This window comes from Lampris incognitus, chromosome 12, assembly GCF_029633865.1.
Source record: "Lampris incognitus isolate fLamInc1 chromosome 12, fLamInc1.hap2, whole genome shotgun sequence".
Lineage (NCBI taxonomy): Eukaryota > Metazoa > Chordata > Actinopteri > Lampriformes > Lampridae > Lampris > Lampris incognitus.
Genome location: NC_079222.1, coordinates 48,953,763 through 48,971,253, shown reverse-complemented (window position 1 = coordinate 48,971,253; position 17,491 = coordinate 48,953,763). Strand labels below are relative to the sequence as shown.

General features: G+C 46.8%; 1 protein-coding gene across 1 annotated transcript; it reads right to left on the bottom strand.

Moving 5' to 3' along the window:
• Positions 1-658: 658 nt before the first annotated feature.
• LOC130121530 (myosin light chain 5-like) lies at positions 659-1,716 on the bottom strand. The gene is made up of 6 exons (XM_056290364.1): positions 1,664-1,716; positions 1,495-1,570; positions 1,305-1,409; positions 1,065-1,143; positions 911-959; positions 659-793 (listed from the first exon to the last, which is right to left on the bottom strand). Exons 1-6 carry the CDS (start codon positions 1,697-1,699, stop codon positions 692-694), a joined length of 447 nt encoding a protein of 148 aa, XP_056146339.1. The 5' UTR covers positions 1,700-1,716; the 3' UTR covers positions 659-691.
• Positions 1,717-17,491: the final 15,775 nt, after the last annotated feature.

Sequence of the window (17,491 nt, the reverse complement as noted above, 5' to 3'; positions counted from 1 at the left end):
ATACTGCCCTGGTCTTAAGGGGTATTTATGACCCACCTCAGTAGCCCTCTAAATGAAAGCAACTTCATTTAGTTTTAAAATCCAAATCCATTTTGCAGGAAGAAACAGTCACAAACTCGGTGACTATCTGGGTTTTCCCTCTGCACAGTGCAGAAAGACTGCGTTTAATCAGTGGACACCCCTCATTTTTATAGGGTCAAATATGACCCAAACATGTCTTAGGGTCAAACATGACCCTAAGTCGATTTTGACCCGGAAGACAACAGTTAACCCTAACATGCGTGTCTTCTTGATGGTGGGAGGAAACCCATCGCAGACACAGGGAGAACATGCAAACTCCACACAGAGGACGACCTGTGATGACCCCCCCCCCAAGGTTGGACAACCCCGGGGTTCGAACCCAGGACCTTCTTGCTGTGAGGCGGCAGCGCTAACCACTGCGCCACCGTGCTGCCCATATACCACCGTTATGCCGTGTTTTTTTATGTACAAAGTGATGAATAACCAGTGAAGTTGTGATATTCACCTGGCTTATTTTAAGAGGAAAGGAGGCACTGGAGTGTAATTCCCCAGTCACAGAAGAGCACTGGTGCATCCCTGGTGCACAGAACCGACTGCGGCAGACACGTGAACAAAGACAGAGGACAAGTCAAGTCAAGTCAGTTTTATTTGTGTAGCCCCTTGTGTCATTCTACTCTTCTTGCTGCTCCCCATGTGTGATAATGTAACAAAGGGATTTGTAATCCAAGTTGCCACCGGCGTCAATATCCGATGACTGGAACATCTGCTGAACCTGAAAATGACCAGATGTGATCACACACTTTATCAGCCCGCAAGAAACAGGAACAGCTTATGGGAAGTAAGGGGACATGCGTAACCCACTGATCAAACAGTTGGTGGAGCTGTTTACCTCCTCAGATGTGAACTTGTCTGCTTGCGTCATCAGTAAGTTCTGCAATCTGCAAAAGTTGTTAGTAACGAGGAACAAACACAGCAAAGGTTACTCCGGTGTAGATGGTAACAGAGATAATCCGAGGCCAAACAAGAGCCAGGAGACAACTCACTCGTCTTTGTGTATGTAGCCCCTGGCGTCAGAATCAAACATTTTGAAGGCGTTTATGACGGTATCTTCAGGATCTGTGCCTGCACACCACCAACCACCAAAACAGGGAAGTGAAGTAAGAACGATAAGGAAGTGTCACTGTTGCCACAAAGCATTCTTCATATGTAGGTCGTTGATTTTATCGATAAACAGTGTTTGTTCACACGACTGGTTAAAGAACGGGTGCTCGTTCGAGGCCCACCATGAAGCTTCTCTCCAAACAGGCTGAGGAACATGGTGAAGTTGATGGGGCCGGTGGCCTCCTTCAGCATGTCTTCCAGCTCACCGTCCTTCACATTCAGCTTTCCTGTGAACACGTTTTTTGGGATCATTTAGCTGGATTTGTGGTGACGCGTATGAATATGGCTGAGGGGACTTTCCAAGATACAAACCCAGTGACGCATACGTGTCTTTCAGGTCTTCTTTATCGATAAACCCGTCACGGTTTTGGTCGATAAGTGTAAAGGCCTGCCAACATAAACCATGTTAGTGCAACCCCAAAGATCATTCAGTGAATCTGCCATTTAAAAAAGAAAAAACATGCCTCAAATGTGACCTCACCTCCTTGAACTCCTGGATCTGAGTTTGTTCAAACATGGAGAAGACGTTGGAGGAGGCTCTCTGGGCCCTTTTGGCGCCTCCCTCCTTCTTCTTCGTCTTTCTACTTGCCTAATTAGAGAAATAATTTCAGTAAACTATGGATCTTACATCACCACAGTATGATAGCAATACATAGTGAAGCATTTTTATAGTAGTAAAATAAACAAATAAATAAAGCATAACTAAATAAATAAAAAGTAAAGCATTTTTATAGTAGTAAAATAAATAAATACATAAATTAATTAATTAATTAATCATAAATAAATAAACAAACAAATAAATAAATAGTAAAGCATTTCTGTAATAGTAAAATAAATACATACATAAATTAATTAATCATAAATAAATAAACAAATAAATAAATAAATAGTAAAGCATTTCTGTAATAGTAAAATAAATACATACATAAATTAATTAATCATAAATAAATAACCAAACAAATAAATAAATAGTAAAGCATTTCTGTAATAGTAAAATAAATGCATACATAAATTAATTAATCATAAATAAATAAATAAATAGTATGGCAAAGTGCAATTTTAGTTTTTGTTTCAGTAAATATAAAAGCGTCAACAGAGAAGAACCCACTAAGAGAAGAAGGAGATGTTTTTAATGTACGTACCATCTCGCCGTTGTTCCCCCTGGCTTTGAAATGCTGCCCCGGTCAGTGAGCCCAGTGATTCTGGAGGGGCGATCTTAAATACGACAGCTGCTCGGCAAGCAGAGAGGCAACGTGATGATGGCTGGGATAGCGCCGTGTCTGGCGAGACGTCCCTGACCCAAATGGGACCACCATCCTTGCAAAGATTATCCATATATGGACAGGGGCTTGTGCAAAACCCCTCTTCTCGAGGGGCCCAACAGCTGCTGTCGGTGACCAAACTCATTTAAAGTGTTACTATTAATGCATAGTGAGGGGGTCAGAGCTGTACTGAATGGTATGCTTATTTATAGTGCATTATTTAGGAAATTCCTCACTGTAAGTTAGGTTTCTTTATAACATCATGGGCAAAAACAGTGACAGAGCCACATTTTTAATTAACCTATAAGGCTCAGCAGGGAAGAGGTAAGTTAAATTAGCTGGTCCAGAAATTGCTTTGGGACTTCTGCTGTAGGTTAGTCAAACTATTTTAGACCCAGTGTTGTTGGGTCGCCCCCAACTTGATCTCACAGAAATAAAAACCCTGACCCTAACAAAAATGACTTATATCGCACACAATTCAGTGTTTCTAGACAACAAAGAATGGTAACTAAGGCACCATAATAAATTCAGTCAAATGACAATAAATCCTCGCGCCTCTGAGAGCAAGCGCTTCCGGTGGCCTCACGGTCTCACCATCCCACTTCTGACACCAATGTGAGGAATTCAGGGGGGCAGCCGGGAATCCGCCGCAGCCGGGAAGCGAACCCGGGTCTCCCGCACCACGGGCGACTACGCTAACCAGTCAACTAAAGGGTCAGACCCGTTACCCAACGGGCTAGCGAGTCTGGTCACCTGTGGTCGTTTTCACGGTTTCACGCCAAAGCGTGTAATATACACACTGGTCCAGCGTGTCAGTGTCACGGTTTGCCTCGCTCAGGCGTGAAAAGTACACGCGTGTATGAAGGTGCAGTGCCAGCAGGGGGCGATGATTAACTCAATGCCAGCAACTCCCCACGGAGGAAAAGAAGCATACAGCATTTTCCAAAATCCCTCACATAACCCTAACCCAACTCTAACCCTAACCTAACCCTAACCCAACCCCAACCCTAACCCAACCCTTAACCCTAACCCTAACCCTAACCTTAACCTGCCTTCACCCCTTAATCATCGCCCCCTGCTGGCACGGCACCTTCATACACGTGTGTACTTTTCACAACTGAGCGAGGCAAACCGTGACACTGACACGCTGGACCAGCGGGTGTATTACACGCTTTGGTGTGATACCGGGTTGGGTCGTTACAGTATTAACAGTCCATCCATCCATCCACTATCTGAACCGCTTGTCCTGCTCCCAGGGTCGCGGAGATGCTGGAGCCTATCTGTCCTATACTAGACTTTATCACATTAGTATAGCTGTAAAATAATAACGAGGCAAGAGACGAGCACCGTACGTTTTTCAACTCCTTTCTTTTTATCTCACTTCTTCATCACCCTCAGCACCGTACTACACTCAGCAACAATCATTAGGCTACTGCGCCCTCTGGTGGCGTGGTGGTATTGCAATGCATGAACAATGAATGAACCGACTACACAACATATTTCCCCCTCTCTTAAGAAGCTTACCCGTACATGAAAATACGATGTCCCATGTCACAGACATCAGTAGTACAATAACTCAAGTGCTATCAGCATCAACACAACTTCCCACAATAGAAATGTTATAATAACCATCAACCACAGTTCCACTGTAATATTACTGTAAATAAAATATAGCAGGAACTCTTGAACCTGTAATCCCAAAAATGTTAATCAGTGTAACATAGGCACTTTCAATCACAAGGCACTAAAATCACAGTAACCTGGTATCAATCAAAATCAGTGCAAAACAAACATTTCCTTTTTTCCTTAGTCACAGCATTGTTGTTTTTTTTCACATTTTAGTATCAACATTTTTTTTCACATTTTCACATCCACTTATTCTCTCCTCATTTCTCACCGTCCATTGGACTAACTAGTGGTCATAGTCCTTCAGCCAAGCAGGCTCCTTTCTTACTCTCACAGGTCTCTCCATGACCCCAGTGCCAACAGGTTGTTGGGGCGGCTCAGGTTGTCGGGCCGACTCCGGCACTGGAGCAGGGTTGGCAACTGGCTCTGGATCGGATTCCCTGTTTGTTCCGCTTTCAGGGACCAGAGAGAGGTGGGCAGCGTTCCACGTACGCCCATCCTCTAGCACATAAGCACTCAAACCAGCTTTGCGTATCACTCGGGTCGGTCTCTGAAACTTAGACAGTCCCTTTTTCACCTGGAAAGGTTTCCTCACTCTGACTAAGCTTCCCTCTTTGATCTTAGGCACACGTGCTCCCCTTTTCTTGTCAGTGTAGGTTTTCGGTGCCTCCTGTTTGGCAGCAACCCGACTGCGTAGTTGTTCCTCCGACAGTGGGTCAGGTTTTCGTGCAGGGCCAATGTTCACTTTGGTGCGCATCAGTCGGTTGTACATGAGTTCATACGGTGACACCCCAGTGGTGCCATGTGGGGTAGCACGGTAGGTGGACAAGAAATCCTGTACGTATGGCTTCCATGGCCTTCTCTCCTGCTCAGCAGAGAGTAGTGTTTCTTTGAGAACGCGGTTCCAGCGCTCCACGGCTCCATTCGCTTGTGGATAGTGAAGAGACACTCTACTGTGTTTAATGTCTCTCGCTGCAAGGTAGTCTGCAAACTCGGTAGAGGTGAATTGTGTTCCATTGTCACTCACCAGTTCGATAGGATTTCCAAACCGGGAGAACACAGCAGACAGGAAGGTAGTGATTGCCGCGGTAGTGATAGTTGAAGTGAAAGCGACCTCTGGCCACTTTGTGTAGTAGTCAGTCAGCGTCACAGCAAAGCGACAGTCCCAAGTAGCTGACTCGAACGGTCCCACTATGTCTATCCCCACTTTCTGCCATGGGGCATCCGGGAGTGGGATGGGCTGGAGAGGAGCAGAATGCGTCTTGGCACTTTTATCATTCATCTGGCACGATCCACATGAGCGGATAGTCTCCTGCACACACGTGTCCATACCGGGCCACCAGTATAAGTCCCGTAGCCTCTGTTTGGTGCGGACCACCCCTTGGTGTGTCTCGTGTGCCAAGTCCACCAGCTGCTTCCGTAGGGCAACTGGCACAAGTCGTCGGTGAGGCCCCCTGTAAATAATCACATCCTGTATTGACAGTTCATTTCTCGTGGCGAAGTATGGTTTGAGCTCGTCTGGTAGGGACTTAGCTGTCTTAGGCCAGCCCCTGTTTATCTGTGCTCTAAGAGCTGTGAGCTCAGGGCACGCCTCACATGCCTCCGTAAAGTCTTTTACTGAAAGAGCTTTCAGTTCTGTGTCCAACAGAGCAACAAGCTCCGGCTCGGTCACTGGCTCTGTATCCTCGTCTGCAGGGAGGGGCAACCGGGAAAAGCAGTCGGCCACCTGGTTTTGTGAGCCAGGACGGTACTCCACGTCGTATGTAAAGCACAGTAGTCTCGCAGACCAACGCGCAATACGCATCCCTGCGCGGCCCAGGCCTTTTGTTGCAAGTAGTGTGGTCAAAGCCTGGTGGTCCGTGCGTAGTGTAAACCTAGTACCCCATAAGAAGGTCCTCCATTTTTCAGCGGCCCACATGCAGGCCAACGCCTCCTTTTCAATAATGGAGTACCTGCGTTCAGCGGGGTTGAGTGTGCGTGAGGCACATGCAACTGTACGTTCTGTCCCATCCGGGTGTAGTTGTGTCAGTACGGCCCCCAAGCCATAATCGGATGCGTCCGTAGACACGTAGGTGGGGAGGCTGGGGTCGAAGACGGACAGCGCTGGGCTGTTTACAATACGGTCCTTCACTGCCTCGAAGCTCTCCTGAGCTGCTGAAGTCCACTGAAATGTGTCCTCACGCAGACATGCTCGCATAGGCTCCACGAGCGACGCATAGTTGTTTACAAACTTCTGGTACCACGCCGTGAGCCCTAGAAATGAGCGAAGTGTTGTAGCATCACTTGGCACTGGAGCCTCTGTAATGGCTCTGATGTGCACGGTGAGTGGCTGCAGGCCCTGGGCAGAGATCGTGTGCCCAAGGAACTGCAGGCTGGACCGGTTAAACTGGCATCTTTCCTCGTTTAGTTGGAGGCCAGCGCCCTTGATAGCGGCGAGCACCTCCTGCAGGTTGCAGTCGTGGTCCTCCTTGACCTTGCCATACACTATGACATCGTCCAAGTAGTACTGGACCCCCTTGAGGCCTTTAAGTACGAGCGACATCTTGGAGAATGCACTTGGGGCGGAGCACAGCCCGTATGGGACCCGTTTGAACCTGAAAAGTCCGTCGTGCGTTACGAATGCGGTTAAATCCCGGCTTTCTGGCGCTAAAAGGACTTGATGATATGCGTTTGCGAGATCTATGGAAGAATATACAGTAGCACCGCTAATCTCGGAGAACAAGTCATCCATGTGTGGAAGTGGGTAACTGTCCATCACTATAGCCTTGTTAGGCTCACGTAAGTCCACGCACAGTCTCACCGCACCGTTCTTCCGTCGCGTGACCACGATGGGTGAAACCCATGGAGATGCATCAATCCTCTCTATCACGTCCATTTCTAACAGTCTCTCAAGTTCTGTGGAGACAGCTTGTCTCACGGAGAGGGGAAGTCTCCTCAGCCTCTGTTGGACGGGCTGTACTGCTTCATTGCACTTCTTCACTTTAACACGGTGGACAAAACCCTTGGCTAAGCCCAGTTTCACTGGTCCAGTTTTAACCTCTGTCACTGGAGCCGCAGTTGAGAGCACAGTATTATTTACTATAGAAAGTCTCAGAGCCCTGAATAAGTCCATCCCCAAGACAGCGGTACCTGTCTTTTTCACAATGTATAGTGTAGCCGGAACTGTAGTATCTTCAGTCTGCACTGTAGCTGATAGACAGCCTATTACTGGGATGTCTGACTTTGTATATGACACTAACTTAACCTCTGGTTCTGTCAGGGGCACATCGCTGAAATGCTCTCTGTAGACGGGTTCAGGAATGATGGACACAGCGGCGCCCGTATCCACCACTAACTCTACTGGGCAAGAAGTTGACTTGGCATTAATAGTCACTTCACATGATATTTTCTGAGCTGGTTGGGTTGCGTTAATTCCCAGCACTTGCACAACAACTTCACCTACTTTTTTGGTAGACCTTTCACCTGACCTTTCAGAAGATTTACAAACTTTGGCAAAATGACCTACTTTATTGCATTTCCGACAAGTCATCTTCAGGGCAGGGCAGTCTGGAGCATTTGCAAGATGAGTAGACGACCCACACCTAAAACAGCATCTGTCCTGTCTTGGAGTGGCGTTTGCAGGCTCTGCAGAGCGGTTGTATTTCCCTTTATTTTTGAATGGACGTTTAGGCTTCGCCGTTACAGCTTGCACGGGAACCTGGGACTCTGAACCTAGCGTGCGCGCATACACGATGGCAGCTTCCGCCTGGCATGCAATCTGGAGTGTCCTTTCAAGTGTCAAATTTGCCTCTGCTTGTCCTAGCAGTCTGTCGCGTATCTTTGCACAATGGATATGCTCGATGATCTGGTCACGTATCATTTCGTCTCTAATGTTGTCAAACCCACATGTTGTGGCAAGCTCGCGCAGCGCGGCAACGTCCTCTGTAATGGACTCCTGCGGTCTCTGTATTCTCTGTCTGAACTTATGACGTTCCACCACAACGTTTATGGCCTCTGTATCCAGACAATGTAAAAGAAGTGCACGTAACCTCGTGTCTGGCCAGTCATCACCATCCGCATCAATGGCTAGCAGATAGTTCTCGAACATCCTGGCCCACATGTCGAACGGAATTGTAGGTTGTCCGGCACACGGCAGAAATAAAGCAGCTAAGGGCACAGCTGCAGTCGCCATTTCTCTTCGCCAATTTGTCCTATACTAGACTTTATCACATTAGTATAGCTGTAGAATAATAACGAGGCAAGAGACGAGCACCGTACGTTTTCAACTCCTTTCTTTTAATCTCACTTCTTCATCACCCCCAGCACCGTACTACTCAGCAACAATCATTAGGCTACTGCGCCCTCTGGTGGCGTGGTGGTATTGCAATGCATGAGCAGTGAATGAACCGACTACACAACGCTATCCCAGCAGTCCTTTGATTTAAATAACCCATGAGGGGAAAAATCCTGTTATATCCAGAAGAAATCTCTTATAAATACAAAAACTATACTGAGAACACAAGCCTGATCACAAACAATATATTTCTAAATCAGGGTTGTCAATCGATTAAAATAAATTTGCTGATTAATCGCACAATTTGCTGTGATTAATCGCGATTAATCGCTTTTTCTTGCTAAGACTCAAGCAATGGATATTTCAATGTAAAGTCACGGAATTAATGTAGAATCAACACGAAGGAAGTATATTTAAATTAAAATACCATGTTTAATATTACTTTGGACGCAGATTGTCTCCTGTGAACTACAGAATTCCAATAAAACCACCGAGGCCATCAAAATGAACTGTCAGCTCAAAGGCGTATTACACATGGTAACACTTTAGTATGGGGAACGTAGTCACCACTAATTAGGTGCTTATTAGCATGCAAATTAGCAACATATTGGCTCTTAATTGGTCATTATTACGTACTCATTAATGCCTTATTCTGCATGGCCTTATTATACAACCAGTAAGCCATTAACTCTGAGTTTTCCCTCTATAACCTCAGAAGTATTGCTTATTAGTAGTACCATCTCAATATGCTTTGCTTAGTATGGCCTTTATAAGGTGGTAGTACCACAAGAAGAGTTATTCTCCCTTACTAACACTTAATGAATATGCTCTGTTCTTACATAACACAACACACAAAACTACAAGTGTTCATAGTGTTAAATTACTGTACATTAAGTTTTTGTTACTTAGAATATGTTCCCCATACTAAAGTGACATCTTGATCATTACTAATTCACTAGTAATTAAGTTTTTTTTACTTAGAATATGTTCCCCATACTAAAGTGGCATCTTGATCATTATAATTCACTAGTAATTAAGTTTTTTTATGTTCCCCATACTAAAGTGTTACCCAATACATTTTTGCATTGACATAAATAATAATTAACAACAAATAATGTGTTCTATGTTCAGCTATTGTGACTTCACGTGTTCATAATGGCGCATCACAGAGCCCCATACGCGCGCCAATGGCGCATGATGGGAGAATATCTAATATTCTCCATGGGGGGGGGGTGAGGGCTGGGAACAAATATCGCCCCCTGCTGTGAGAAACAAGGCAGCCAGCCAGGCACGGGGGGCAAAATGGAGGATAAGATAAAGATGACGATAAAGATAAAGATAAAGATCATGACGAACTTGCCCTACTAGACGTTTTGAAAGCTCTGCTTAGTTTGCTCTGTCCTCCACAACGTCCCTGAGCACCCAGGCAGATATGCGCTGAGCCCAGCGGAGAGACAGCTGTCCTGCCACCGACAAGCCGCATGGCCGGCGCTGGGAGCAGGCCAGCCCGGCTCATTTGAACTGCCCGCCTGCTGACGATGGCCCCACCCTCACGTGTAACCCTATTTGTGATCTGATTGATGTTGTGTCGCGTCACTTGACTCGAGTATTGAATTAGGTTGGTGGGTGGCATTAGTTAACAGTGTAGGGACGGAAGCAGGCTAGACCGCCACTGCATACATGTGGTCGCAGAACGTTGAAGCGGTTCATCTGGACATCATGTTTATGTCATCACTTATCTAAGTGACCTCTTGCAAGTATCCCACCTCATAAACAATACAGTTTCATATGCAAATTGCCCTGACCATTAACTAGAGCTACGAGGACAATGTGTAATATTCAGAGAGGATTTGCAATCGCTGCATCGTAAGATGATGACAGATGAACTCTTAGCCCCCCCCCCCCTTGGTTCAGGGATGGTTGTTGCCCCTTCAGATAGATGGCCTCTTTGACACCCTGTTCAAACCAGCGTTCCTCCCTATCAAGGATGTGCACATCCTCATCCTGGAAAGAGTGGCCACTGGCCTGTAGATGGTGTAGACTGTGGAGTCCTGGTCTGTAGATGGTGCAGAATGTGGAGTCCTGGCCTGTAGATGGTGTAGACTGTGGAGTCCTGGTCTGTAGATGGTGTAGACTGTGGAGTCCTGGCCTGTAGATGGTGTAGACTGTGGAGTCCTGGTCTGTAGATGGTGTAGACTGTGGAGTCCTGGCCTGTAGATGGTGTAGACTGTGGAGTCCTGGCCTGTAGATGGTGTAGACTGTGGAGTCTTGGTCTGTAGATGGTGTAGACTGTGGAGTCCTGACCTGTAGATGGTGTAGACTGTGGAGTCCTGGCCTGTAGATGGTGTAGACTGTGGAGTCCTGGCCTGTAGATGGTGTAGACTGTGGAGTCCTGGCCTGTAGATGGTGTAGACTGTGGAGTCCTGGCCCGTAGATGGTGTAGACTGTGGAGTCCTGGTCTGTAGATGGTGTAGACTGTGGAGTCCTGGCCTGTAGATGGTGCAGACTGTGGAGTCCTGGTCTGGCGTGTTAGCTCTCCTGTGTTGTCTCATCCTCCTGGCCAGCGGCTGTTTGGTTTCCCTGATGTACAAGTCACTGCAATCCTCCTGGCACTTAACAGCTACACTATATTGCTCTCTTGGTGGCGGGGGACCCGATCCTCGGGGTGGACCAACTTCTGGCACAGCGTGTTTTGGGGTTTGAAAGCAACTGGGACACGGTGTTTGCAACTGTCACCTACGGAATCACCACTGGTCTACGCTTAGACAGCTGTGGTCCTTCTCCTCTCTTGGATCGGCTGGTGCACTGTTTGGGCGTCTTCCTGGCTTTGACAAACGTCCAGCTGGGATAAGCACACTTAACCAGGGCCTCCTTAATGTGGGGTTTCTCCCCTTCCCCGGCCGCTGTCTCGGTGGGGACGTTGTCAGCTTGGTGGTACAGAGTGCATCTGCCGCCATTTTACAATGCTGTGATTGCAACCACTTCCAAATCCTCGGTGATAGTAGGTACACATGGCCGTTGAAATTCCAGTTAATGCTCACGCCAGTTTGCATATGAAACCCATAATTGTTTTTAGAAATATGTGTAATATTCCACAGAGGATTTGGGAATGTTTTGCAATTACAGCATTTTGTAACACATGGCCTTTGAAACGCTAATTAATGGTCACACCCATATTTGTATATGAAACTGGTCGGTGGTTTGGGTCGTTATGCAACTGTATGGGTGGGGGTACCTGCAGTCAGTTGAGACTGAAGAGGTCACTTAGATGAGTGATGGAACGTTTCTCCCAATAAACTTTGTGTCCAGATGAACTGATTCAGCTTTCTGCGATTTTCTTACCTGGATTATTGCGCATGCGTCAAGACATGTTGACTCGTTTCGGCGAGGATTGCCTTAAACTTGTATGTGAGTACGAGCATACGATGGGAGACGACAGGAACCACCTGAGGTTCAACCTCAGATAGATAGATAGATAGATAGATAGATAGATAGATAGATAGATAGATAGATAGATAGATAGATAGATAGATAGATAGATAGATAGATAGATAGATAGATAGATAGATAGATAGATAGATAGATAGATAGATAGATAGATAGATAGATAGATAGATAGATAGATAGATAGATAGTTTTGTTAGCCACACGACCAAGGCAGGGGGGATTTGTTTTTGGTACACTTTACACTCCGCAGCACAATGCTTACATGGACATCAACAGACACTCTACATATTATCACGAACAATACAGCTACACAATAACAGAAATACACATATCACACGTAACAATTAGGCGAATGGTGGTGTTTATGCCAATGGGGTGTGAGGAGGGGACTATAGGGAGGAATTCAGAGTCCTGGTGGCTAGAGGGAAAAATTTAGTCTTAGTGGACAATGACCTGTAGCGCCTCCCTGAGGGAAGGAGCTGGAAGAGGTGATGAGCAGGGTGTGAGGGGTCGGGGATGATCTTCTTTGCTTGCAGAGAGAGCTGGGGCGCGATAAAACTAAAACTGATTCAGTGAGATTAGCTTTATGTTAGTTTTGTTTTTATACCGTGGGCCATGTGGAATGCAGTCAGGGTAGCCAAGTCAATATCTTTCCAGATTATCCTTGCCTGTAATGGCTAGTAGTAAAAAGTTGTGCTACACTACGTGGAATCTAAATGGCCCGGGAAGCCCTATCAAGAGAAAGAAGGTTCTGCACCTTAAAGGATTTTTACAAGAGACTCGTCTGTCTCAACGTCAGTCTAATAAGCTGTGTAGGGACTGGGTGGGACAGGTGATCTTCAGTGCTGGTTCTAGTCAAAGCAAAGGGTTTGCAATCTTAATAAGTAAACACCTCAAATTGAAATGTCTTAAGGAAATATGTGATGGAGAGAGTAGGGTTGTCATTGTGTTGTCAGAAATTCGGGGGCAGCCAGTGATACTGGCTTATATTTACGCTCCACATGGTGATAACCCTGCCTTCTTTGTAGACCTAGAGAGTAAATTACTCGAGAGTGGAGACTTCCCCATGATTCTTAGTGGAGATCTTAATGTCACTCTGGACCAGACTTTAGATCGGAGCAGCTCTCGATGTAGTGAACCAACTAACTCAGTCCTCACAGTGAAGGGTATATGTTCTTCCTTAGGGCTTACAGATGTTTGGAGGATGTTGACTCCTACAGGCAGAAGCTACACCTTCTACTCTAACGCTCACAATGTATACTCAAGAATTGACCTATTTCTTATTTCCAGTTCTATATATTTAGATGGAGACACGATTCCTTTATCCCATGGGACCCTGTTTTCAAAAAAGGATATTAGGGCACATATTAAAAACTATATTGAAATCAATGTGTCCACATCACCCTCTGCTGGTATTGTCTGGAAGGCTATGAAGGCTTATCTTAGGGGCTATATCATTCAATATGCATCACATAGAAAAAGCCAAATGCCTTGCAGCTCACCCGACTAGAGAAGAAGTCAAGTCAAGTTTATTTATATAGCACATTTAAAACAACCACAGTTGAACCAAAGCGCTGCACAAGCTTAAAATACAATATAAAATAAGTAACACATATGAATATAAAAAACACATATAAAAGTAAAATAAAGGAATTAAAATGTAAACAATAAAACACAAGAGTAAAAGTATATTTCCACAATAAAATCACGGTGTCTAGCTCAACTAGAATTGAATGCCAGCGAGAAGAGGTAGGGTCTTCTGCTAGTCTGCTGCTGCTGGTCTGCTACACTACGTCACAATACGTACGTGTCGGAGGACACGTTTTTGCGAGACCGAAATACGTGTATATGGACACGCATTAGTTGCCACTGGGGCCGCAATCCCGTCTTCTGGCCACTGGGGGCGCAAGAAAAAGGGCGGACAGCGTCATGGTGGCAGCAGTCCTGCAACCAACATAGTAGATGAATGCGGGAGGTGCGGCAAGACACAGCACACCGATGAGCGGAAGTGTCCTGCAATGAACAGGAAGTGCAGCAAGTGTCATAAAAAGGGACATTGGGAGCGTGAATGTCACTCTAAGGCGGGGACAGACGTCACTGAAGAGGTTAACCAGCTGTACTTTCTGGGAGAAGTTGGCAAAGACAGCAGTCAGGAACATTCGCTCCGCCACTTTGTTCAATATTTTTGACATTCTATTGCGTCATGACCATGGTCATGACAGACCTAGTAGGCTACAGGGCGCCCCTAGCGGCATCTGTGAGATACGTGTCAATGAACACGTATAAGTGACTTGCAGAAGCGTGTCCATACACACGTAAAGAGGAGGCGACCGGTCTGGATAATATAAGCTCAGATAAATAAGAAGATAGAAATAGCAGGGGCTAATCTGAAGCAGAATGTCTCCTTCTAAACTGAGGGAGTTAACAGAACTCAAATATGAGTAGGGCTGTATAGTCTCCAAAAAGGGGGCGTTTCTCTTGTTTGGGCAAGACAAACTTACTTTGAATCTGGGGATAAGGAGGCAGGGAAATGTTTTGCTCGATATATCAAGCAGAGGCATATAGCTCAGCAATTCCTACAATAAGGTCTCAGGGAGGGAATCTTGTGACCAATCCAAAGGATATTAATGACACATTCGGGGGGAGGGTGGGGTTTACATGGATCTGTATACACAAGAATGCTCCACAACTGATGAAGATATAACATCTTTCCTTGATGATTCAAACCTTCCCAAGCTAAATGAGGAACAGCAAGAGTATCTTGACAGTCCATTTACAGAGGCAGAGCTATATAATATTATTATGTTTAAACAACAAGAAATAATCTAGTTCTCTGTACTAACTTCTGCCACACATTCTCACAACACATGCACACACCCCCAAAAACCCCAGCAGTTGTTGCCATACCAACCTACACTACAATGTGTACACACCATTTCCCTGTCCTTCCCAAAGAGCAAAGAACTTGTGCACAACCAAGTCCCCACCAGGACTGCTGAACATCTACTATAAGTAGAATGTCCTTGAGGTCTACGTATGGAACTCTGTGACATAGTCCTTTACATAAGCAAGGGCGGGCCCTTGCTTGTACTGGTCAGCCTTCCTCAGCCCCTGTGGTGGCTGTGGCCTCTCCAAAGCAGCCACAGAGGCACCCAGAGTTTGGCACGGAGTATGGCTCAGCACTGAGTCTGACTGGTATCCAGGAAGAGATTGATGAGGCTGCAAGTCAGGTGCTGGCTGTGGTTGCTGAGGTGCTGGTGACTGTAGGGCCTGAGGAGTATGAGGGGCCTCCTGTGGCTTGATATGTGCTGGCACCGGTGGAGGAGAGACTGATGGTGGTGGGACCACCGCTTCCTCCCATGTTTTTTTTGCTCTCCTCAGTCTTTTGGCATGCCATTGAGATCCATCACTAAGCATGAAAGTGGCTGGTCCCAGCTGGCAGACAACCTGGAGGGGCTGAGTCCAGTATGATGCCATCTTGTTGGCCTAATGAGGCCTACAGGCTCAGACCCAGTCACTCACCCAGATAGCAGTGCCCTTGACTCTGTGTTTCCGGTCGAAATACTGCTGCATTTGATGCTGGTGTCTGTTTACGGAGGCTTTGGCCCTTGACTGGGGGCTGCCCACTACAGGTGCTGCCGTGCCTTGTGCCTCGAGTCTGTCCAGTAACAGTTGCATTTCCTGACCCAGCATGAGGCATGCTGGAGAGGCTCTGGTTATGACATGCTGGCCGGTCCTGTAGTGCATCAGGGTTTGGTTGAGTGCTGTATGAAATGCACACCCCCAAGCCAGGTGTGCTCGGGGGCCATTCTTCAAGCTCTGATGGAATTGCTCGACGCCTCCATTTGCTTGTCGATTGTAGTATGCTATGTAGATGTGTTGTATGCCGTGTAGATTTTTTTTATTCCTCTATCCCTGAGGAACCTAGAGAAATCTGCAGCGACAAGCTATGGGTCCGTTATATGTGGTGATGGCACAGGGCATTCCACCAAAACATGCAAACAGGGCCTCCAGGACGTCTGTGATAGACTGCGTTGTGATGGTCCCACCCGGAACCCCTTTGGGCCATTTCAAATGGAGGTCATATAGCACCATCAGAAAGCACTGATGATAGGGAATTCCACAGCCATAGCTCTCCCCACAGATGTCAAACTGGAGATGTTCCCATGGGTGTGATGGCCATGGGACTGGTTGCAGAGGGGTTGATGCCGGAGCTCCAGTTTTCCCATTCAGGAGGCATGGTGCACAGTCTCTGACAAGTGCTCCGTTGTCGCGGTCAATGCCTGGCCACCAGGCGATGTCTCTGCACCAATGTTTGAGCTTAACGATGCCCAGGTGCCTCTCATGTGCCATTGATAGCACGTGTGCACATAGGCCCCTGGAGATGCAGACATCACCCCAGCAGGAGAGTTCATCACACACCCTAACAAATGGAATGAGCTCCTCAGCAACCTCAAGTTATGTGTCATCGCCTGGAGAGATGATCGGATAGAACATGCGAGTAGGTCGGCGACCACATTATCCCAACTAGAGGGAGAATTTCTGCTCATAATCATATTGCCTCAAGTGTTCACCCCATCTGTGCAGACGCAGAGGGTTATGGCCAGAGCCTGATGCTGTCAGCAATGTGGTCAGGGCCGGATGGTCCGATCAGAGGATGAAACTCCATCCGTAGAGGTCGTGGTGCCACCTCTCGGAGGCCCAAACACAGGTGAGTGCCTCATACTCACCTTCAGAGTAGCACTGTTCTGTTGGCGTTAAGGCCCTGGAGGCAAAGGCTACAGGCCTTTCCACCCCGTCTTTTACCTGTGACAGGCCTGCTACAATCGCATGAGCTGAGGCATCACAGGTGACAAAGTCCAAATGGGAGACACTGCTAAAGGTGGTTGAGAATGGCTGAGCTAAGATCCTGTTCCAGACTGACAAGCAGGTGCTGGCTAGCCAACCAGACATTGTGATGCTCAACAAGGAACAGAAGACAGTAGTAGTGATCGATGTAGCAAACCTGAGTGACGGCAATATCAGGCAGAAAGAGCATGAGAAGCTAGAGAAATACCAAGGGCTGAAGAAAGAACTAGATCAGATGTGGAAGATAAAATCCACAGTAGTCCCAGTGGTAATAGGAGCACTAGGAGTTGTGACACCCGAACTGGGAGAGTGGCTCCAGCAGATTCCAGGAACAACATCTGAGGTGTCTGTCCAGGAGAGTGCGGTCCTAGTAACAGCTAAGATACTGCGCAGAACTCTCAAACTCCCAGGCCTCTGGTGGAGGACCTGAACTTGAGGAAGACACACACCAGCTGAAAAAGGTGATTTTCCTGGAATTATCAGGTGTTTCGGGTCTTTCAACATCATACACCCTCCTCCAGATGACCCAGCTGGGGCTAATCAGCCCCCAGCTTGTGTCCAGATGGTTACTTATGACTCCATGGCTTTCCTCTTTTGAGCCACAACCATCTTAAGCCCTCTCTGCCGCATTGGTGGTGCTCCCTCTTCCTCTCTCCCCCGGTGCCAAATCTCTGAAGGCTCTAGCTAAAGAACAGGCTGAGAATCCCCTACATCCAATCCCCACTGGGAAGCACCTCGCTCTCCGTCCAGCCTGTTGGCAGTTGCTGACCAGTCCTGCATACTTGGCAAGCCTCCTTTCAAAGGCCTCTTCCAAGGCGATCTTCCCATGGAAGCTCCAGCAGCACAGTGACAT